The 25,958-nt window shown below is 31.3% G+C and overlaps 1 protein-coding gene across 1 annotated transcript; it reads left to right on the plus strand.

Moving 5' to 3' along the window:
- The first annotated feature begins 418 nt into the window (after positions 1 to 418).
- On the plus strand, positions 419 to 24,607 carry LOC127705868 (sorting and assembly machinery component 50 homolog B-like). Its single transcript, XM_052210221.1, has 14 exons — positions 419 to 511; positions 3,793 to 3,888; positions 4,215 to 4,316; positions 4,811 to 4,898; positions 7,809 to 7,924; positions 8,813 to 8,946; positions 10,006 to 10,093; positions 10,589 to 10,717; positions 11,585 to 11,656; positions 15,456 to 15,539; positions 16,379 to 16,520; positions 18,727 to 18,888; positions 23,998 to 24,139; positions 24,483 to 24,607. Exons 1-14 carry the CDS (start codon positions 491 to 493, stop codon positions 24,526 to 24,528), a joined length of 1,422 nt encoding a protein of 473 aa, XP_052066181.1. The 5' UTR covers positions 419 to 490; the 3' UTR covers positions 24,529 to 24,607.
- Positions 24,608 to 25,958: the final 1,351 nt, after the last annotated feature.

A 25,958-nucleotide genomic window follows, 5' to 3' on the forward strand; every position in this document is an offset into this window, starting at 1 on the left:
AATTCTATTTCATATTTCGAAGTAATGATTATGATGTCAGTAAATGTTGCATTAAAGGTATTAATGAGATGTACACGTTCAGAAGTTCACTAACTTAAGTTATTTTATGTTTATATTATATAAATTGTAATACTAGTATCTAAAACTGTACCTCCCCAGTCAAATAGATAGAAGGGGAAAATAAAAATACTCATTATATATTTATATATACACCTCTTTCTTCTTTTTTTTTTTTATGTTCTGTATTGTTATATAATTGATTGTAATGATTAATGATTGTTCTTTGTGTGTTGATGACAATCCATATTTAGGATTTTATATCAATAAAATCTTTGACTTTGACTTTGACTTTTACTACCCTAGGCTAGTGATACGTAGAGTCTACCACTGCGAGTTTAGTTCCGATAACGATCGAGAATTTAGTATTACTATTGATATTTCCGGTTGGAATGTGACTTTCACAGAAATTTTGACAACATAGTGTGATTTCATGGGAACAGTCCACGCAAAAGTAACAACAGTATTTTCCCTTAACAAACGTTTAGGTTCAGCGGCACTACAAGGGGTCTTTCCGTGACTGATAAACGATTAAAAATAAGGGGAGGGGGGTCACTTACGGTATTCTTACTTTCATAGTCATCAGGTAGATTTGAATTTTTAGTACACATTGGTTTACTTATTAGTATTATATATCATGTTTATCTGATTTGTAGCAGAGCACTGCCAAATCAATGAGGGTTGGAATGCCCTTTACCGTTAGTGACTTAGTCGTAAAACGGTAATTTTCGGCTACCGTTAGCGTCAAATTGGTTAAAATTTTACCGTGATTCATCAAAATATCCTTATCATGATTTGTCAGAGGTCTCAAATAATTATGGTTACCATAATTTTTGGAAAAAATTTAACGTGATTCGTCAAAATCAGTCCATTTTTTTATTGTCTAAAAGAAAGTGTACATTTTATCGTCATGCACCAAAAATTACCGTTAATGTCATTTTGCAAGAATTTTTACCGTTATTAGTCATTAAGGTACCCCCATTACGACCCTCATCAATTGATGATGTAGTGTTTCGTCCATGTGCCTTAAATATCTTAATCTAGGACTGTGCTCATATAGACTTGTCTACAAGTCAGCTATATCAGGGACAGTCTATACTAACGGGACTGGTCACTTATAAGAATGTCTATACAAATTTGCAGACATAACTGTGCTGTCGCTGATGTCACGTGACTTCAAAGCAAATCATTTCACATTTACGAAGTGTTCTTCATAACTATATGTTTAAGTTTAATGAAGTAACATTTTTATGAAATTTTGTACATTTTGTCACTGCAAAATGCTGTTTTTGAAAAGATTTCTCGGATGGTTTTTAAAATATAGACCTTTGAACTTTGAGGTATTTTGTCAGTAAATTTCGAGTGGCCGCCATCTTGTTCAATATGTAACCCCTATTGCACAACTTGAGTGTTCTTCAAAACGATATGTCTCAGTTTAATAATTTAACATTCTTTTAAAATCTTATATTTTTTGTCATGGTAAATAGCTATTAATCAGATTTTATATTAAAAAATATTAAATTACAATGTACTTTGAAATACGCAAATAACTACTAGCTTCGTATATATCAGAGATACGGAACTAAGTTTATTGTTTGGTGGTAGCTTTACACGGGAGGCATAGTTATTTTTAAAATTAAAATCAATAGAGACAAGTCCCGTTAGTATAGAAAGTCCCTGGTTATATTCAAAGTCTATTTGCATTTCAACTAAATGTGTACCACTACTATCCAACCTTAAGAAAGGTACACATAATTTTCAGAAACACACATTGACGATAGTGGGCTACGGATCTGACCTGTAGACAAGTCCAAATGACTGCACTAACCTCCAAAAAAGATCTCGCCAGGAAAATTACTAACATTTATTTTTCAATGTGTCCTCCAAATTCAAGTCTACCTAATGATTATGGCAAACAGGAATGAAATATTCATTCTGAGTTGTACTTCTCTCAAGTGGGAAGTTCTGCTTGGATAAAAATAACAGAGCAAGGTGGCTTCTGATATGTTAAAGTAGAAAAATCTTCAATGAAAATCATGTGAAAAAGTGCTGCTTTCATTTGACCATGCATCGCTGCCCTAAGACTTTAGCTAGAACACTGTTTAAGTATGACGAAGTAAATCAGTGACGTGTACTCTCCTCTCTTTACTCAAATTAAGCCTCATTACTTGCAATAGAGCAGCATGGGAGTGATTTTCTCACTGTTGAGTTCATAAGAATGTTCAATAGAGTACCAGTATAAGTTTATGTACAAAAAAATGTAGATAGATATGATTATATTGATTGATCAAAGTAATTGATAGAGTACCAGTATAAGTTTATGTAGATAGATATGATTATATTGATTGATCAAGTAATTGATAGAGTACCAGTATAAGTTTATGTAGATAGATATGATTATATTGATTGATCAAAGTAATTGATAGAGTACCAGTATAAGTTTATGTAGATAGATATGATTATATTGATTGATCAAAGTAATTGATAGAGTACCAGTATAAGTTTATGTAGATAGATATGATTATATTGATTGATCAAAGAAATTGATAGAGTACCAGTATAAGTTTATGTAGATAGATATGATTATATTGATTGATCAAAGTAAGCTCAATGGTATAATAACTCCAAATAGAAATAAATACATGTATTATATACTTAGTAGTAAATACAGATAAATTGTATGTGTAATACAATCATTGGCAAGCGAGCTGTATCAGCCACCCGTGATGATATCGATATCAGCACGGTTGCAAAGGCTTTATCACACCTTTAATCTAAATGACGTCACGTCATCGATTGCAGTCACTATTGCAAAGGCTTTATCAAACCCCTTCTCTGTATGACGTCATGTCAAACCTATAATCTGTATGACGTCATTTCAAACCTTCTTATCTGTGTGACGCCATGTCACATAAAAAACATCTACATGAGGTATATGTATATAATAAAGTGTATATGATATGGCTTTTTCAATATCACATACCGTATCAACCCTCAACCAATATAATCCCTCGAGCAGAGCTCTTGGGATTATATTGGTGTCTCAGGTTGATACGGATGTGATATTGAAAAAGCCATATGATATTCACTATGTATTATGAGTTGACATATTTTTTTTTTTTAGTTAATATAAAAATAAGGAGATGTGGTATGATAGCCAATGAGACAACTATCCACCAAAGTTCAAAATGGAGTGGATGTAAGCAAGTATAGACAACCATACAGCCTTCTTCAATGAGAAAAATCCATATCGTTTAGTAGGCTATAAAAGGGCTTTAAGGCCCAACACGAAAATTATGAAACAATTGAAAAAACTAACAGCCTAATTTATATCAAAACTATTTACGAAAAACAAATATGACAGACTTGAACCAACAACATAAATTGATGAAGGACACTGACAATTGTGCATAATTGAAATGACTTGAATAAAAACTTCAAACACACCATTGCAAAATATAAACATGTCTTACAACCAATATAAAAAGAATTAAACTTTTTCATCAAAAAATGTTTTTTTTTATAAAGATTGCCAAAAAGGTAACATCTACTTTATATTATAAATATTAGCAACTTGAATAAATGAGAGAATAGAATTAAAGAAACCTGAAAGTGTATATGGTTTGTTGTTTATTGTGAAGAAAAACAGTGGAAATGCTGAATTATATGTATTATTTCTGGCCCCTGAGACCACTGCTTTATATATAAAGTTATTGTGACTGTGTATTGTTTCAGGCCCCTGAAACTACCATGGAATCACACAGACCAGAGTTTGAGGGACCATCAAATGACACAGATCCAAATTTTAAGTTTGACATCAGAACAGTGCCAGTAAGTTTTCTTTGTCAGAATAAGGGTTCATTCATCCTTTTTAGCATTTATGTCAGGGACCTATTTCTAAATTTTAGTACCATTTTGCATATTTGGAAAAATCTTAAAACATATTAAGTTGAAAATGAAAAGATACTGGAATACAATTTAGCTTTGGGTAAAATGTGGCAAGCAGGGTCCAGAGGAGTTTGTCTATTTACTGTAGTTTAGCAGGAGAGAAATAAAATCCGAAAGCAAAAATTGTAGAGAAAAAACAGATAAATATTATAGAAAAATATAAGATATACAAATGTATAAGAAGAAAATTAAAAACGTTTTGTTTTCAGGTAAAGGTTGACAGAGTGGTAATTGATGGAGTAGGGAAAACCAAAAATGATATACTTGAAAAGACACTTAAGCCAGTTCTGTCAGCATCAAACTTCAAAGAGGTAGTGTATCAAACAGCTTGGCCTTTATAATTACCCTTGACTATCTAAATGAGCCTCCTCGTGGGTTTTTGATTATGTGATTACTTGGTCATTTTTATAGTGATTATTTGATTACCAGACCAAATATTTCATGATTATTTGATTATTTGATAATCTAGGAATGTATTTTTTGATTATTTGATTATCTTGTTTAAAAAAATAATTAATGATTATGTGATTATATTGGCAAAAAAATTATGATTATGTGATTACTTGGACACCCCCATGAGGGGCCTCCTATGTTCCAATTTGGTAAGTTTTAAATCAGGCCTGTATGATATTTTTGCTTAAAAAGTCAGTATCAAAACAAAACTACCATTATTCTATAATTATTCATTAATTTTTTTATTTAGTTTAGGGGTATGTATCCTATGAACATAAAATTTTGTTCTCTTAAGTAATGTAATGTCCCAGGCCATATATAGTTAATATATTGACTGTAATCTTCATTGTAGATGGTTGAAAAAAGTACAGAGGCCAAAATATTATTGGAGAAATTGGAATTGTTTAAAAAAGTTGATATTCTAATAGACACAAGTAAAGGTTTGTATTATAACCTTGGATGGAATTAAACTATATATTTATAAAGAACACAGTTTGTTCATATATGTGTTTATTTCTGTGCACAAATTTATATCTTTACATTAAACAATTGTAAAGGTTTTAATTGACATTAGGCTTTTTATTGGTGGATTAAAAGAGAAATTTTTTATTTCCTTTGAACAACATTGCCTTGCAAGCATCCGATGCCTTTTGAACATACACATGTACTTGTACAAATGCTGATGTATAAAAACTATATTTAGCAAAATACGTAGGACAGTTTGCAAAGGTAATAAGTATGTATAGTATTTGGCTCTAAACTCCGTCACAATAGTTTTACTGAGCCATGGTAATGATGGAAGTTGATACCACACTCTTTATACTTTTACAGTATATAAACAACATATAAAAGTTGATATATATTACCAAAACTCAGTATTGATATTTATAGAATAACTAATTCAAGAATTCAAATATAGAGAAATATTCAATGTGTGACCAAACAACACATTAATTTGTGATGATTATCCGTGTTGTTCAATCAAAAGTTGAAAGTTGAATGTATTTTAACATTTGGATTACTTATTCTTTTAATTGCATTGAACTTGGACTTTTTTTATGGAAATAAAGTAGAAAATTCAAGGAACTATATCTTTTTGTAAGCATTCTCAATTTATTTTGATGTAACGTCATAGATAAAATTGAGAATGGAAACAGGGAATGTGTCAAAGAGTCAACAACCCGACCAAAGAGCAGAAAACAGCCCAAGGCCACCAATGGGTCTTCAGTGTGCTTCAGCTTGCCCTTAAACAGAAATGTGTACTAGTTAATAGAAAATGGATGTCACACCAAACTCCGAAACATATAAATGAATCGAAATTAAAAAAACATACAGCTCTAACAATGGCCAGAGGTTCCTGACTTGGGACAGGCGCAAAAATGTGGCGTAGTAAAACATGTATTGTGAGATCTCAGCCCTCCCTCTTTACCTCTAGCCAATGTAGAATAAACAAACACACAGCAATAGGCACAGTAAAACTCAGTTTAAAAGAAGTCTTGAGAACGATGTTAGAATAGGTAACAGAAGAAACTAAGCAAAATGACAATGATAACATAAATTAACAAAAGGAGTACTAGCTGTTACTGACATGCCAGCTCCAGACCTCAGTTAAACTGATTGTAAGGTTATGTCTTCATCATAAGAAAATCAAGCACAATCCCTTCTGTTAGGGGTTTAGTATCATACCATCATAAAATATACGAGAAGAACATAACCCGTATCATGCCAACAGCTGGTTTTAGAATAAATGTGTTTATTTCTGATGCAAAGACCCTATGAGTGAATCAATATTAATTTTTAAAAATGCCATCTTTAATGACCTGACAACAGTATTGTAACTATATCCCTTCTGAATAAGTCTGTTTAAAAGTTTGGTCAGCTTTTGAGGTGAATGACGACATTTTTGTGTTTTGTATAGAATATTACCATAAAAGATTGGATGTGAAATACCTGAACGTTTAAGATGTCTGCACGTTGATCTATATTTACGAATGATGTCCTTGTACCGATGATAAAATTTAGTAAATGTTTTGACAAGTTTGTGATATCGAAAACCCTGGTGTAATAATTTACAGTAATACAGCGATTTCTTTAGTTAAAATCAAATACTTTGTTACATACATGAGCGAATCGAACAATTTGAGATATATAAACACCATAAGATGGTGACAAGGGAACGTCCCCATCCAAAAAGTCTTCACAACACCCATTGTTGATGATGTCAGAGGAGTGAAATTATTTGATTTCATTTTTATACGCCCGTTTACGGGACGTATTATGGTATACCGTTGTCCGTCTGTCCGTCCGTCCGTCCGTCCATCCGTCCGTCCGTCGTCAACATGTCGGACACTAATTCAAAAACGCTTTAACCAATTTGCATAAAACTATGGTGAATTGTTTATATCTATTGACGTGAGCTCCCTTTCGTTTTTTATAAATTTAAAATTTTGCGTTTCTGACTTATGGGGTTTTATTCATTAAAAAAAGGGGGATTTTCCAGTTTTCGGACAATAACTCAAGAATGCTTTCACCAACTTTCAACAAATTGTGGTGAATTGTTTATATCTATTGACATGAGCTCCCTTTGAATTTTTATAAATTTTAGATTTTACGTTTCCGAGTTACAGGGTTTTATTCATAAAAAAGGGGGATTTTTCCAGTTTTCTGACAAAAACTCAAAAATGCTTACAGCAGTTCTTATGAAACTATGGTGAATTGTTTATATCTATTTAAGTAAGCTCCCTTTAGAATTTTATGAATTTTACATTTTACATTTCTGAGTTATGGGGTTTTATTCATTAAAAAAGGGGGGATTTTCCAGTTTTCGGACAATAACTCAAAAATGCTGTCAGCAATTCTCATGAAACTTTGGTGAATTGTTTATATCTATTGATGTAAGCTCCCTTTTGATTTTCATAAATTTCTAATATGACATTGAGAATTAATTGAACTTTATTTGTTTATAGTCTGACAACAGATTTACTAAGTATTGCGCAACAGCACAGTGTATTGCACAACAGCAAGAAATCTTTAATTGAATATAAATTCAATTCATATAACCAATTTCAAGTTCTTTGACTACATTTATTCAGAAACCTGTAATATGTCAAATATTTAATTACAATCCAAATTCAGACCTGTATCAAGCTTGAATATTGTATCCATTTTTGCCCCAACTGTTCAGGGTTGGACCTCTGCGGGCGTATCCAGCTGCGCTCAGCGAAGCAGTTTATATTGAGAAATCATGGTATTTCATCGCTACAAATGCAATTATACTTTATATTGTTTTGATATGTTATAAGTAAATTGTACAAAATCCAGAAACCTAATATAATATTCTATTTTGTCAGGAAAAAAAGCATCGGCCAATGGATATGAAGTGCAATATCACGTAGAGGAAAGGAAATATCCTATTTTAAATGTGAAAATGGAATTAGGAGCACATTCAGCTAATGAAAGTGATGTGGTAAGAAAAAATGTCACTGGCTGTTTTTCTTATAAATTTATTAATTAAAATATGCCCCTTGGAAATATTAATTATATGGAAAATTGAATTGTAAGTGCTCTCAAACCTACATTTCTCTTAGATATTTAAAAAAGTTTTAAAGAACAACAAAATTTTTTTTTTTTAGTTAGTGCCCTTGGACAGATAAAATATGTTGGGTATACATTGATGAGACAGCAACCCAATAACACAAATAACCTAAAGACATTTAAAGGTCAATATACTGTCTTCAACACTAGACAAGTATCTATACAATATGTCAATCTCTAAATTGCACCCAATCTAAAAAGTAGTGAAGAACTTAAACAGAGACTATCAAATATCTGCTATGAACACCAAATTCTTCAAAAAATAAAACATTAAGATATGGCATAAGGCAGCTACTGAAAGAAACATGGAATTGTGGAAGGAGTAAATTATCTTTTTTTTTTAAACCTAAGTTTTCTTTTTGAATGTACAGATATTTACAAGCATTAAATCAACCAGAATACATTCACAGTTTATTTCAGTGAATCTATTAATAGACATGCATAAATGTTTAGGCTACACAAATTGTATTTGTAGTTTATGTTGTTTTATTGATACAAGTAGAGATGTGAGCAAGAGAAATGTTTATCAGGAACAAAAAATAATTGGAAAAACAATCATAATATAAGTATATTTTATATGAGTAGGCAATAACATGAATTTCATTTATAATTAAGTGTAAAAAGTAGGAATGAAATGTGATTTTTTGATTGATGGATGCATTAAATTTTCAATTTATTTTCTTCCAAAAGTTTGTGCAAAAAACCTCAACATAGATTTGATCTGTTCTTATAAATTATTAAAAGATACATATCTCTACAGGTGGTAAGAATGAAATATACCAATATGTTTGGTCGTGGTGAATCATGTACTCTGGATTACAGCAGAGTTTTCAAAGATGATGGAGGATATGGTTTTCAGTTTTCAAAACCCATCAATGGGGATCCTAATATAAGGTAAATATTTTAATTTGTCAAGATAGGAACTAAAATAAAATTTACACTATATAATAGAAAAACAAAGGATATGGGATATCCATCCATGACACAAAATCAGTACATGCACAGCAAAAACACATAAAACAAAGAAACTTTTATTGCTGTTCTTCATGTTAAAGTCACAGTGAGGCCTTCAACACGGAGCCCAAACACTACACACACTCACGATTTGTTGGCTTGAAATCCCAAATAGAAACATGTTACTGTGGATTCATTTATTTTCGTTGGTATCAATTTTCATGGATTGAGGAAAAGTTACATTTTCGTGAATTTTTAATTTCAGGGTTTTGCCAAAGTCTGCATACAAGCATATAAAAAATGTGTAATTCATTGAACATTTAAATTTGTGATTCACCTGTGTACCCATGAAATTCACAAAAAAAATTATCCTACGAATAATTATGAATTCACAGTACATGAGTTGTTGACATTTGATAAAATCCTCTAGTTATGGAATTACTTTCTTTTTTTTCTCTAGACACAAAAGTTTTTGTTTTCAACTTTTGTTTACAATTTGTTTCTCTTTTTATGTAAAGTTGAAGTGCAATGAAATCAAATCATGTTGAAATGTTTTGTAGAAGGTACCTTCCAATCTTGTGACTGTTTCTGATAATAAGTCCAATATGGCTTGAAGGAGCCAAAATTTGAATTGGTCTGATATATAGAGACCTTCTTTTTAAGAACTATTTAACTAATTGAAACATACATATCAGATATTTTCCTATGAAAGTTCTGAAAAAGTGTAAGATGCTCATTGGAAAATCAAATACCACTCCATTGAAACCCTATGGGAAAATACATTTTACTTATCATCATGATCATTTGAACAAATTGAAAAAAAATTGACTGGGATGTTCTATTTAAGGTCTGTAACGTGTGTTATTACTTTCATAAATTCAAAAGGCAGCCAGCAGTAGTCAAAGTTTATATCTTATTAAAAGCAAATAATATAAAAATGTAGAAATCAGAGTCCAAATTCTAATACTTGTATTACTTGTTATTCTTTATTGATTTTAGAATTGGTGCTAATATATATAAAGGCTATGCAGAATTTCCATGGAGTAGTTTTAAAGAAATCAGTAGAGGAACTGCCTTACATTTAATGGTAAATTAATCTGCATTGATTCTATATGTCATATAAAAAATATATTAACATACATCAGATGATTAGTGTAAAAAAAATTATTTTGGTAAATGTTGCATCGAGTATGTTTGTACAGAAAAGAAAATATTAGTTTACACAAGGTCGTTGAAGGTCAACAAACAAATTCACAACACCTTATCAATTTGTCAGTTATGATCTACAGGTATGTGTATTTACGAAAATACAGTTCAAAAACAAACAGCATTCTTCATCTTTTATTGTAAATAACTCACAAAAAATATCACAATATGATATATGTTTGAATTAGAAAAAAAACAAAGTAAATAACAACACAAGGTTAGAAGGAAATACAAAAGACAGATGTTACCTGTGGTCCTCGTCAGTGAACCTTCCCTAAACCTTATATTAAGTTCTAAATCATACAAGTTGTAGATGAATATATCAGACATGGCTACAATTAAAAGAAAAATTATGTTTTTATAATTTATATTACAGTTTCCAACTAAATTAGGTTCACATTGTTTAAAGTGGGAAGGAGTTTGGAGAGAAATGAGAGCTCTCAACAGAGACACATCATTTGCTGTCAGGGAGCAAGCAGGGCATACATTAAAGTCTAGTATACAGGTATTTTTGTTTATGTTGTAAAAGTTATTATTTTGATTGGTATCATGAGGACCAATACTGACAGATGACTCCTTATAGGAGTTTTAGCCCTAAAATGATGAGTTTTGCCTATTTTTTGTAATTTTGGTTATCATATTTAAACCTATAACAGATAATGAGAAATTGTAAATGGCAAACATGATCAGCAGGACAAGATCTTGCTAGGAAATGGAGCAAGATGTGATATGGTTGGATTAAATGGAACTGCATTTAATAGGTCATGGACTTTTGCTATTAAGTTGCATTAGCATTGATACATCTTGATATACAGCAATATTCTGTAAGCAGTTGCAGAAGCATTTGGATGAATATGATCCAGCCATATTCCAGAGCTTCCAACACATATTTGACAGACAAATTCATTTCTTTCACTAAATTCAGGATATAGTAACCTGGACCAGACTTGCAGAATATTCATATGATTAAGAAAATATTGAGATTTAAAAGATCTTTTTTTGCCCAGACAGTTTTCCTTAATGCAGTCACACTTTTCCCGTCATAAAAATGACACAAAAGAGTAATAACTGTAAAAACAAGCTCTTCTTGAATACCCTGTCTTAAAAACAGTTATTAGCAAGAGTTATTGTCAGCTGTGATTTACCTGCACAACAGGTAAACAAGTAACAGACATCAATTTTCCATTTTGAAGTTGTCTTTCATGTTTGACTGGTTTGCAACTAAAATATTTAGCAATAATTGACGGACTGGCTGAAATTGTTTTTTGGAAGTTCTGCCTCATTCCCCCAGTAGATGTCCATTGGTATAGAAATTGTTTGCATAATCAACATGAATCAATAAGAGATGACTATGTAATTATTTTTGTTTCAGCATGTATTAATGAGAGATAAAAGAGATGATAAGATATTACCCACCAAAGGATATTTAGTCAAGTTAACACAGGTAAGGATATTTTTTATTAAATGTGAAAAAATGTTTCTCTTAATATAGTAGTTTTCCCTACATAGGTAGGTATTCCTATGGGCAACAATTGTGCCCCTTTGGATACTTTTTCATCTTTTTATATGAATCACAATTAATGGCCAAACTCAGTACGGATCAGTCTCAATTCCATTTAAAAGAAAATTGAATTACACTCACCTTTAACATGATGATAGTTGTGCTTTATATATTCAAGAGTTCTCTAATTATACTACAGAAATCGACCCCAGGAAACTGACTTTAAATAAGTCTAATATGAATAGCAGTGGTTGCCCTTTTTAGCTCACCTGGCCTAAAAGGCCAAGTGAGCTTTTCTCATCATTTGGCGTCCGTCATCCGTCGTCGTCGTTAACTTTTACAAAAATCTTCTCCTCTGAAACTACTTGGCCACAATCATCATTGGGTATCTAGTTTAAAAAATGTGTCTGATGACCCGGCCCACCAACCAAGATGGCAGCCATGGCTAAAAATAGAACATAGGGGTAAAATGTAGATTTTGGCGTATATCTCTGAAACCAAAGCATTAAGAGTAAATCTGACTTGGGGGTAAAATTGTTCACCAGGTCAAGATCTATCTGCATATAAATTTTCAGACAAATCAGACAACCCGTTGTTGGGTTGCTGCCCCTGAATTGGTGATTTTAAGAAAATTTGCAGTTTTTGGTTATTATCTTACATATTATTATAAATAGAGATAAACTGTAAACAGCAATAATGTACAGCAAAGTAAGATCTACAAATAAGTCAACATGACCAAAATGGTCAATTGACCCCTAAAGGAGTTATTGCCCTTTATAGTCAATTTTTAACAATTTTTTGGAAATTTTTGTTATCTTTTACAAAAATCTTCTCCTCTGAAACTGCTGAGACAAAATTAACCAAACTTGGCCACAATCATCGTTAGGGTATGTAGTTTAAAAAATGTGTCCGCAGACTCTGCGTACCAACCAACATGGCCGCCATGGCTAAAAATAGAACATCAGGGTAAAATGCAAGTTTTGTCTATTATTTTTTGAACCGTTATAATTAGAGAAAATCTTAAAGGAGCAAAAATGTTCAGAATAATGAGCTCTACCAATTGTCCATATATGTCAAAACTGTATGGCAAATTCTTTTAGGTGTTATTGCCTATAAATGACAAATTTTACCATTTTTTTTCATTTTTGCCTATTATCATGAAAACTATGATATTTAGAGAGAAACATTTTTTTTCCTTTATGTCTTGATTTAAATTATAATAGATAAACACTTTAAATCACAAAAATGATCAGCAAGGCAAGATCTATTAAAAAGTCAAATTTTGCCTATATAGTTAGTAGACTGTCACTCTTCATAGGAGTGATTGCCCTTAAATGAGGATTTTTTTTACCCTCTTTTATGTTTTGAGCAAAAACTAAAGAAGATAGAGAGAAACTAAACAGACTAAAAGATCAGTAACAAGGGTCCGGAAACGGTCATATATGCCAGACATGACCGATTTGGAAACTGAAAAGACCGAAATGATTTATTGGGATTTAGGTCTTTTTTTTTTTTTTTACAGAAATAATTTCGGTCATTTCATTGAGATCAGGGTTTTATCGGTCGCCATTTTGAACTTATTTTTGTTTTCAGGTCATCAAGAAAAATAGATTTGTTTTAGACAAAATAAAAATTTTATTGAATTGTGGTAGTGATTTAATAATATTTATCATTAGTCTGTTGTTTATTCTATAATGTAAGTGAAAACAATGTACAGGACTCTGTCGAGTCACAGCGTGGGGTAAGTCTGGGTTCAAGCCACTAGGTTTGTTTACATAGTAATTATCACCACTTGAGGATAGTAATCAATGTCCAGGAAGTTTGAATTCGGCTTGGGTGTCGTTATTGTCTTGATTAAAGCCATAAAGGCCATGTACACAAATCTCACCTGTAAACACCTGTTAAGCAATAAAAACAATATGGCGATTTGCTGTGCATCAAATTTAACGTTTTAACCATTCTGACCTAGATTTTCCCAAAAAGATATTATTTTATTCATTAAAGAAGTCAAATAACACTGTTGACTCGAGAATCTGTCCATTTTTATCCAAATAAAACATATAATCCATTTATAATCGATCAGCTGATTTGGTCAACGTTTGTTAAATATAGATTTATGTTTACTGAGTTTGCGCATGGAAAATGGGGATCAACATGGGTTAATTGATGATCTTATTTGAAAGATCGATTTTACTGTTAACTTTTCGGTAGGAAATGGCAGATAAAGATATTAATAGATTTACAAAAGTGGTAAAGCGTATAATTTATAGGAATGCAGAATTAAAAAAAAATGTTTAAAAAAGGAATTAAAACTAAATAACGTAATTTAGATTTGAAGCCATACAGCCTATTTAAGAAATATACTCAGCGAATGAACAATCTCGATTTCTTTTTGTTTTTTTTGCACTTCCGATTTTTTGAAACCATCTTACTCACAGAATTTAATGGGCGTTATCCTTTCTTTTGTTTTCCTGGCTAAACTTCCGTTTTTTACCCAAGTGAAGCCATACATTCTCTCTGGACTGTATTACAATGCAATTGTTTTTCATTGAACTGTTGTAATTGTGTACAAACTTCTGTTCAGATAAATTATTTATTTATTTAAAATCATGAATTTTATTATTAAAATCAATTGTTATCACTATACCAGACTTGAGTTATTTATTCAAAGAAAAGTTGAATCATAGTTTCCCCTTTTTGATCCTCTTATCGTAAACCAGGTGAATACACATTATCTTGTTGTGTATTAGGTAATCACTTACACTCATCCAAACAGCAGCAATTTGAACAATACAAACGATATCTTGTACATGCAATAAGAAACTCAACACAGTTTATTAATTGGTTTACATAACTTTATTTCAAAATGATGAAACATGCCGTAATTATTCCTCTTTTAATTTATGCAAATTTAAAGGGTTATGCATACGACCTCAGTGATGCAATACACAACAACAAAACGTCTCCTCGTGTAGTTTCTAACTCAGAGACATCACTGTTACTGTTAGATCAGGGTACAGTTACACTTGTTTGACCCAATACTTCACAAAAAAGGACTTTACTTGTCCATGTGCAAGACTTGTCACCCTCAGAAAAATGCATTATTGTGCATCACGATATTATTACATCACAAAAAAAAATGACCGAAATGACTTGGGAAAATTTCCGGATCCTTGATCAGTAATACAAGATCAACAAAATAGAGATTTTTGTCATGAAGTCTATTCTTGTCTACAATGTTGGAGCGTGTCCTTTGTTTAATATGCACATAGATCAAGGTGAGCGACACAGGCTATTTAGAGCCTCTAGTTCTTGATTGGGATATTTCAGTATCACACAGCAAGCTTTATACTATAATGTATGACATAGTTTCAGCTAGCACAAAAACACAAACTTTTGAAGTTTTTAAGTATTCTGTTGAAGAATAAAACTATGATACTTGGTAAAACCTTGCATTCATTGACTTCATACACATAATTTTCTTTAATTAAAATTGTACTGCTCTTGTAAGGGCACTACTTTCATGGATCAGGTATCATAAAAATACGAAATTGCATTTCTAACTGATGATTCATGGACAATATATTTGAACAGTACCTAGTTTCAATGCCTAACTGATGTAATGCCAACAGTATAATGTTAGAAAAATATAGTCTGTATAAAAGGTTGAACAAGGTGATTTAATAAAAAAAAATCATTTTATTCTGGTTATGTGATTTAGTATACATTTTCTCAATTTCAGGAGTATGCTGGTCTTGGTGGAAATGTAGAATTTGTCAAGAACGATGTTGAACTTCAGTATAATTTACCTTTAGTGTTCGATTCAGTAAGTTTGTATGTGTTTTCATCTCCTTTAAGTAGGAATATACACATTCTATGTACAGAACTTAACTTTTTGGCCTTTGTTTTATCCAATGATCAGATTTTGACTACTTTTTATTACTTTGTATAAGTATAGATCTTTTTCATAAGTTTAAAAGATTTTTTGAAAAGACTAAGATTACTACTGAATGGATGTTATTCTCTTCATTCAGATAGCAGTAATTTACTGCAGTATAATGTCAATAATACATAACCATAACTATGCATTGCAGGAAACCAATGCTACTCCCCTTTTGACTTAGAGACACATATATGAATAATTTATGTTAAATTGAATATTTACTCATAACATGAATCATTGTTAAGGACTAGTCCATTAAAATGAAGGTGGGAGGGTAGAAATTGATGTTTTAATTTAAGACATGGGTCGTAGGTCATTTATGGTTGTTTGTCCTTTGATGTATACAAAATTATTCGAAGAAAAAATGTGGACTGTTCAGGGAATTTGAAATACCTTTCCTACCCTCCCACATCCATTTTAATGGAATAATCCATAGTGCTTCAGATATTTTTTATAGTATAAGTACCATCACACATTCTACATGGAAAAACCCTCTTATTTGTTTTTCTTATAATTGCATAAATTACAAAATCACATTCATCTTCTTTATTGACAATCTTTCATTTCCATGACAATCAATATATTAAAAAGAAATTATCTTTTCATTTATTTTCACATATGAACCTTATAATACCATACCATACTTCCTTCAGAATTCAATAAACAGAAAGCAGAGTTACAAGGTTTTAAGATTTATTCATGAAGATATTTTTCTAATGCAGATAATACAGTTATCACTAGCTGGTGGAATTTTAACAAAAATAGATCAAAACAGAGACATCAAAATTAACGATAGGTACTTTCTTGGAGGGCCACTGACACTGAGAGGCTTCACAGTAAATGGTGTTGGTCCACATTCTGATGGTAGGTTTTTTATATTATTTGAATGTTAGTTACTTTATAATCCTTACTTTTTATTTCTGATTGATTACTAGTTGTTTTACATTAAGTGACCAGTAAAAAACTTCATGATATTATGCATAAAGGTTTTACCACTGCATCAATTGAGATACTATATTTCTCCTCTCTAAACAACTAAATTTTCCAATTTAAAACATGAGGCTTGCCAAGCATTCTAAATATTTTAAATTTAAGAGTTGAGAGTAAAGAAATGTGCACAAAATGCAGCGGTGGAATCTGTTTCTCTAATGATTTTCTGACAATATGTAGGCAAACTTTATCTTTATTTTTCAATGATTTGCAAATGGATGTGTTCTTTCTATGTGACTTCATTAGGCACTCTCAAGTTTTTCATAATGATACAATAGCAAAATCAGAGAATAGCAATAATATGTATGTTATGATTGAATTTCCACCCATGAGAAACTGAAATCAAACAAACAACAACAAAAAATTAATCAACCATTCAGGGGAAGTATAATTTGGTTAAGAACTACAGAAATAATATTGTTCTGTGACAAAAAAAAAACTTGCCGGAGATAAAAGTTAGATATGATTTCAAAATTGCTTTTCTTAAAAGCAAACAGTGCTGTTGCTTTGGTTTCAAGGTTGGCAAAAAAGCGGTCAATACTAGTATTGACCATGCCGGCGGTAAATACCGGGAAATACTGGCAAATACTGGTCAATACTGGCAAATACTGGTCAATTGAAATTTTGATAGGACTCTACTATAAAACTTGTCCCTACCTCAGGTCAATTACTTGGTAAATGGATAGATATAGTCACAAGGCAGAGAGTCACTTATTTACTACATTGTACTACAATGTAGAACAAAAAGTCACAACTAATTAGTTCATGAACATGGTTTAATGAACATTTATCAAATATTAATTTAATCATACAACAGATATAGTCATTAACACCATGAAGTCAGTCACTTTAAAGAGACTATTTAACATCTATATATATGTTATATATTTATTTAAAAAAAAACATTTCCTGCATTTAGAAGGTTTTTATCATGCATTTGAAAAGTCAGGAAAATTAATTCATTGTTTAAAACAATCTTCAGAAATAACTTTTATGACTTTTTTCCTGTTATGTCAACATTTATTAGGGGACAGTTGTTATAGTAATTAAACTTTTGACACCTGTTAGCCATACAATATGTAATGCTCTGATAATCTATATTGCTAGTAACTTGTAATTCCATTTACCTGTAAAATTCAAACCTTTTCAAGAAAAAAAATATCTTGATTTCTACATGTTAAAATAACTGATATTTAGAGCTGCTCAATTTTATAATATACCAACAGTATGCAATATCATTACCCCTAAGAACTAAATTAGTCATTTTTAATGTTTTAATAATCAATAACATACCAATATCATTCATTTTTATAAACTGAATCATGCCAAAGGAATAAAGTTTTCCCTCATCAACCATTTTTTTACTAGAATTGATAGATAAGTCAGTCAAAAGAAGCATGAAAATTTCAATTGACCAGTATTTGCCAGTATTGACCACTTGGGGAGTATTGTCCAGGGCGGTAAATGCCGGTTAATACCACTGGTAAATACCGGGGGTGGTCAATACCGCCCAACCTTGTTTGGTTTTGTATTAAACTTAGAGAAAAAATGCACCAGGCCTTGGACCTGGTACTTTAAACAAATCTTGAAGAACTGAAATAAATTTTAAAAAAGGCGAAGCCATACTTGATGAGGAAACTGATTCTTAGTTTCAATAAAGATTACGAAGTTTACAATTTTTTCACTGCTAAATTCTATTCTATACTACTAAAATGTTTTTCATAAAAGAGGAACAAGAAGAAAAATACAATAAAAATAATAGAAAATAGAAAAAATAAAAATTGTTTGTTTTTTGTTTTTTTTTTGTCATGACATCACTTTGTCTTTGACTTATGATTTTGAATATCAGTTGGTATCTTGTGCCTCTCTTTTGATAGACTTTTACATAAACTTTGACATAATATTATATAATGGTGGTCTGGGTTTTTCAGACTGACAATCAAAGTAAATCCTTAACAATTATAAGAATGAAATGGTGGTTGCTGAATATCTGTACTTTTTATTTTTAGCAGTCAATGCCTTGGTATTCAAACTGAGAACAAGCTATATTATTTTCTCCTAAATAATTTCTATATTTCAGGTAATGCCTTAAGAGCTGATGCCTTAGGAGCTGATGCCTACTGGTTGAGTGGTCTACATCTATATACTCCTTTACCATTTAGACCAGGAAAAGGAGGGTTTGGAGAAATGTTTAGATCTCACTTTTTTGTTACAGCAGGAAACTTGGGGAATGTAAATCTAAGTAAGTTAAAATGTTCAAAACATATAGTTATTGATCAGTTTTAAAAGCACAGCATGGAATAGAATAAGAGCATATACATAGCCCTTTAAAATGATGAATATAACAACCCTCCACCAGAAACCAAATTATATAGATGTAAGCAACTATCAATCACTGTTCTGCCTTCAACAATGAGCAAAAGCCATAGTATATAGTAAGCTATAAAAGGCCCTGAAATGATCAAGTGTAAAATAATTAAATGGCCTTACTCATGTACAAAACAATTAACAATAAAATGCTCTGCTGGGTGCAGCTTGATACAACCACAGAGGTCGAACCCTGAACAGTTGGGGCAAGTATGGACACAACATTCAAGCTTGATACAGCTCTGAATTGGGATTGTGATTAAATATTTGACACAGCATAGGTTTCTGACACAGAATGAATGTGGTCTTAGAACTTAAAAATTTTTGATTTATCTATTATGGTCCAATATCCCAAATCTAAATACATAGTTAGATTCAGCATATCAAAGGATCCAAAGAATTAAATTTTTGATGAAATCAAACAAAGTTTAATTTTGGACCCTTTTGACCTCAATGTGGACCAATTTGATAACAGGGCCCAAAATTCAAAATACATGGTTAGATTCAGCATATCAAAGAACCCCATATATTCAATTTTTGTTGAAATCAAACAAAGTTTAATTTTGGACCCTAACTTGGACCAACTTGAAAACTGGGCCCATCATCAAAAATCTAAACACATGTTGAGATTCAGCATATCAAAGAACCGCAAAAATTCAATTTTTGTTAAAATCAAACTAAAGTTTAATTTTGGACCCTTTGGACCTTAATGTAGACCAATTTAAAAAAGGGACCCAAAATTAAAAATCTAAATACAATTAGATTTGGCATATCAAAGAACCCCAATAATTCAATTTTTGATGAAATCAAACAAAGTTTAATTTTGGACACTTTTGACCTCAATATGAACCAATTTGATAGCGGGGCCCACAAATAAAAAATCTAAATACATGGTAAGATTCAGCATATCAAAGAACCCCATATATTCAATTTTTGTTGAAATCAAACAAAGTTTAATTTTGGACCCCAATTTGGACCAACTTGAAAACTGGGCCTAAAATCAAAAATCTAAATACATGTTTAGATTCAGCATATCAAAGATCCCCATATATTCAATTTTTGTTAAAATCAAACTAAGTTTAATTTTGGACCCTTTGGATCTTAATGTAGACCAATTTGAAAACTGGATCCAAAATTAAAAATCTAAATACACAGTTAGATTCGGCATGACAAATAAATAAATGTGGTCAAAGATTTTACAAATCTAATGCGCCATACTGTGCACTTAAAGATTACTTCTTGAAATTTTTCAATATTTGAAATTTGAAAAAAAAATAATATTTGAAGAATAATTCTTTTTAATTTCTGAAATCTGAAATGAGAAAAAATTGACCCCCCTACAATTTCTTTTTATCCCCCCCCCCCTTTTTCCCCAAAAAAATTCTTTCCCTCAAGATATGGTCATAATCTCAATTCAAATTTCCAATGGAGTTTGCAACCATAATTACCCATTTAAATTTACCATAGTGCTAACTTAATCTACTTTATAATATAATTTAAAATATGGTGTCAAATCTTTCATATGGATTTTTTTGTAAAAAAAAGATGCAACATTTGCAGATATTTTTACTTGTCTTCCTTTATAAATATGCATTTCTTTAAACATAATTTAAAAGCAGTGTAAGGGAAGTAATCAAAATGTTGTATTTGGATTACCTCCCTTACACTGTTTTAAATTGTCTTAATTGTTCATTAACCATTACTTTATACATAATTTAAAAGCAGTGTAAGGGAGGTAATTCAAATGATGTATTTGATTTATCTCCCTTACACTGCTTTAAATTATGTTTTGTACTATAGTATTTGTCCATTAACCAGGACAACCTTGTTTTTCCCCCTTTTTTGCCCCTAATTCCTAAACGGTTTGAGCCATAACCCCCCAAAGCAAATCCTAACCATCCCTTTGTGGTATGGAAACTTGTGGTATAATTTCAGAGAGATCCATACACCGCTCCACAAGTTATTGTCTGGAAACTAGAAATGCTTTTTTTTGGCCCCTTTTTGGCCCATAATTCCTTAACTGTTAGCACCATAACCCCCAAAATCAATCCCAACCTTCCTTTTTGTGGTATTTAACCTTATGGTAAAATTTCATAGAGATCCATTCACTTAATCTAAAGTTACAGTGCGAAAACCAATGTGTCTTCGGACGACGCCGAAGCCAACGCCATACCAATATACGACAAGGTCTATGTTTTCCAGATACATGTAATCAGATACTTATCTCTAAGAATGTCAACATATGATTCTGTTATTTGTTCATTCACATATACAGGCCAGAAATTTCAGCAATTTCAGTTGTGGAAATATATTTTGAAAATACTTATGTAGATGTGTAATAAATTACTGCATTTATACATTTGTTTTCTGTTACACCTTAAAACCACATGAAGAAAATCAATTAAAAAAACAGGAATTATCTCGAAATTGTGGAATTCTTTAGCACTTATATCCAAGGATTGATATTTTTGGTGGCTAGTATATATCAGTACAATTTATACAATATTTTCAGATAATAAAGATTAAGTTAAAGTATTAATTATGCCCCTGCCGTAGCGGATAGGGCATTAAGTTTTGTCCTTGTCCGTCCGTATGTACGTCCCAAAGTTGGTTTCCGTTCTCTTCCTTTAGTTTGCCTCAACCAAATGTTATGAAACTTATACACAATGCTTGTTACCACAAAACCCTGATCAAGTTTGAATTTTGGTGGCGTCACTTTAACCGTTCTAGAGTAATGCCCCTTTACAAATGGAAAAATTGCTGAATTTTTTGTTTCCGTTCTCTAACTTTAGTTTGCCTTAACCAAATGTTATGAAACTTATACACAATGCTTGTTACCACAAAACACAGATCAAGTTCGAATTTTGGTGGTGTCACTTTTATTGTTGTAGAGTTATGCCCCTTTACAAATGGAAAAATTACAGAATTTTTTGTTTCCGTTCTCTAACTTTAGTTTGCCTTAAACAAATGTTATGAAACTTATACACAACACTTGTTACCACAAATTACAGATCAAGTTTGAATTTTGGTAGTGTCACTTTAAACGTTCTAGAGTTATGTCCCTTTACAAATGGAATAAAATGCTTCGCTGAGCGCAGCCTGATACGACTGCAGTGGTCGAACCCTGAACAGTTGGGGCAAATTTGGACACAAAATTCAAGCTTGATACTATCTGAATTTGGATTGTGATCAAATTTTTGACATTATATAGGTTTCTGACACAAAATAAATGTGGTCAAAGATCTTACAAATCTAATGCGCAATACTGTGCAATTGAAGATTTCTTCTTGAAACTTTTCAAAAATTTGAAATTTTGAAAATTTTGAAAAAAAAAATATGAACCCTTTTAAAAAAAAATGGAAACCCCCCTTCCCCACAAACATTTTGAATCCCCCTTTTAGAATTAACCATCAAACTCAATTGCAGTCTTTCCTTTGTAGTATGGAACCTTGTACAATTTTAGAGAGATCCATACACTTAATCACAAGTTACTGTCTGGAAACTAGAAAAATGCTTTTTTTTTAACCATAAAAGCCCATTTAAATACATCATAAAAGTATTAAAGTAGAAAATAACATCATAGTCATGGCTAAAATTAAAAAACCTTCATCAGCAACTTTTAATAGTAATATCTAAAAATAAAACTCCTTCATCAGCATTTAAAAGTAACTTCTAAAAATAAATTGACAGCTAGGACTTTGCAACAATAAAAACCCATTTCAATACATCATTAAAGTATTAAAATAGAAAAGGACATCATAATCATGCCTAAAATTAAAACACTTTCATCAGCAACATTAAATAGTAATATCTAAAAATAAAATTCCTTCACATACATAATCATGGCTAAAATTAAATAATTTTTAAAATAGAAAATGACATCATAATCATGCCTAAAATTAATAAGCCTCCATCAGTAACATTAAATAGTAATATCTGAAAATAAAATTCCTTCACATACATAATCATGGCTATAATTAAATTACCTTTATTAAACATTTTTAAAATAGTAACTTCTTAAAATAAATTGACAGCTAATCACCTAAAGACAATAAATTTCTTTATAAATAATTTACAAGGAGTGTAAGGGAGGTAATTTGACAATATGTGTTTGAATTACCTCCCTTACACTGCTTTAAAATTATGTTTTGTACTTAAGTAATTGTCCATTAACCTGGAAACCCTTGTTTTTCCCCTAATTCCTTAACAGTTTGAGCCATAACCCCCCAAAGAAAATTCTTACCATCCCTTTATGATATGGTAACTTGTGGTATAATTTCAGAGAGATCCATACACCATTTCACAAGTTATTGTCTGGAAACTAGAAAAATGCTTATTTGGGTTCCATTTTGTCCCCTAATTCCTGAACTGTTAGGACCATATCCCCCAAAATCAATCCCAACCTTCCTTTTGTGGTCATAAACCTTATGGTAAAATTTCATAGAAATTCATACACTTAAACAAAAGTTATTGTCCGGAAACCAATGTGTCTTCAGACGACGACGACGTGATACCAATATACGACCACAAAATATATATAAAAATTACTGATTTTTTTGTTTCCGTTCTCTAACTGTAGTTTGCCTTAACCAAATGTTATGAAACTTATACCAAATACTTATTACCACAAAATACAGATCAAGTTCGAATTTTGTTGGTGTCTCTTTAATCGTTCTAAAGTTATGCCTCTTTACAAATGGAAAAATTGCTGAATTTTTCGTTTCCGCTCTCTAACTTTAGTTTAGTTTGCCTCAACCAAATGTTATGAAACTTATACACAATACTTATTACCACAAAAATCAGATCAAGTACAAATTTGGATAGCGTCACTTTTACCGTTCTTCAGTTATGTCTGTTTATAACTTTATATGATATGCAAGCGGGGGCATCATCTGTGTCCCATGGACACATTCCCTATTTATTATTTTATTGTATGAAATCATTGGTAGGCTATTTAAGTTTATTTATGTTTTTGAATTTTCAGCTGAAACTGCCAAAGAAAATTTTAAAAATCTCACAGAAACATTTCGTTTATCATATGGACTTGGTGTTGTGTTGCGATTAGGTGGTATAGCTAGGTTAGAAATAAATTATGTGATACCAGTGCGATATCAACATGGAGATAAGTACGTATATAACTTCTTAATTTTTACTCTTTTTCAATGTTATAATAATTTACTCAGTTCTACTTGAATAGGTGCAAAAAGAGGCCAGTTTGATCCTCAAACATTGCTGAAATTAAAAAACGAAGTGGACAACAATTGGATAGCTTTCTGTTTTCATTGTTATATCTATATGAACAAAGAAAGGAAATGTAGGTTGTATGACAATGAGACAGCAACCCCAAAACTATTTAAGCCTATAAACAGTATACCAATATATATAATAGTTAATACATCCTTTTCAATGAAAACAGCATAAAATTAAGCATGTACAAACGTAATAATATTATTATTTTTTCTTTTTCAGTGTTGACAAAGGTTTCCAGTATGGAATTGGAATTTCATTTTTATAATGGATTTAAAAAAAAAGTGCTTATGAAATAAGTCTTATATATCATGTTAAATCTCATTTTTAAACATTTGTTACATTCACTTTGTTTTGTGTTTTCACTTGGCAAGGTGTCATGTCATGTTTTAAATCTGGTGTTAACTTATCCAAAATGTCAATTGAAACAAATGAACTGCCTTGGTGGTCACATGGTAGTGTGTTGGCCATGAGTGTGGGTCTGCTAATGTGGGATGTCTTGGGTTAGATCCCTAGCTAGGTCAAAGCAAAGACTCGAAGATTGGTACTTGCTGATTCTCCACTAAGCATGCAGCATTTAGGAGTTAGAGCAAAGACTAGTCAGGTTAATGTGTCTGGGTAGGGTAATATGTCTTCCTCCAGACTGTCACTAGCATATTGAAAATCTGGCTCAGGGTGTTGATGTAGTACAAAGCAGGGTCACATTAAAGTGTTCTCATTTGATGTTTTCGATGTTAAACAGGAATTCATCATCATTAGAAAAAAATAATAAGATCAATGATATTTTTTCACTATAATTGTCTTCCATGGTACAGCATTAGAAGCTTAAATGGCTTGCCCTACATTTCAAGCTTGAGCGAATTAATTAATATTTGTTAGGTTATTTGTTAAGAATTCATTATGATATATTGGTGATAATTCAGTATGACCAGTACTTTTCTTTATTTAGTACAATGCACTTTTACATGGATGTAATATTTTTGTCACTTTTATCTACATCTGAGTTTTGCACATAAGTTCCTTTCTTAGTAATCTGATCATAACATCAACCTTTTCATACATTAAAATGTAGTGTAAATATCTTGTAGGTTGATATGACTGATATTTGAAGACAAAGTTTTACACCTCTGACTATGAGTGTTCATGTAAACAACATGGTTCACCTTGCAGTCATTACATTCACCAAATATAGTTAACCTATTGCTTTATGTATCTGATAAACTGAAACAAGTGTACACATGCTGAAATATCTTTCCTGCTTAACTGACCATTGATTTTATGTTGATAATCCTAAATATAAAGTTTTATTACAAGTATCACATAAACTTAACACGATCCAAAAAAATGAGGTCAAGGTCACATAAACCAAACAAGAAATACATGTAAAGCTTAAATCATTCCACACAACAAAATATAGTTGACCTATATAGGTTCTTAGAAGCAATCTAAACCATGAAAATGAGGTCAAGGTCAGATGAACCCTGCCAGACACACATATACACCTTTGCAATCATTCCATGCATCAAATATGGTTGACCTATTGCTTATATTATCTAAGAAACAAATTTAACCAGGAAAACTTAACATTGACCAATGAACCATAAAAATGAGGTCAAGGTCAGATGATACCTGCCAGACCGACATATACACCGTACAATCATTCCATACACCAAATACAGTTGACCTATTGCTTATAGT

The sequence above is a fragment of the Mytilus californianus genome, unplaced genomic scaffold (genome assembly GCF_021869535.1).
Source record: "Mytilus californianus isolate M0D057914Y unplaced genomic scaffold, xbMytCali1.0.p SCAF_6, whole genome shotgun sequence".
NCBI lineage: Eukaryota > Metazoa > Mollusca > Bivalvia > Mytilida > Mytilidae > Mytilus > Mytilus californianus.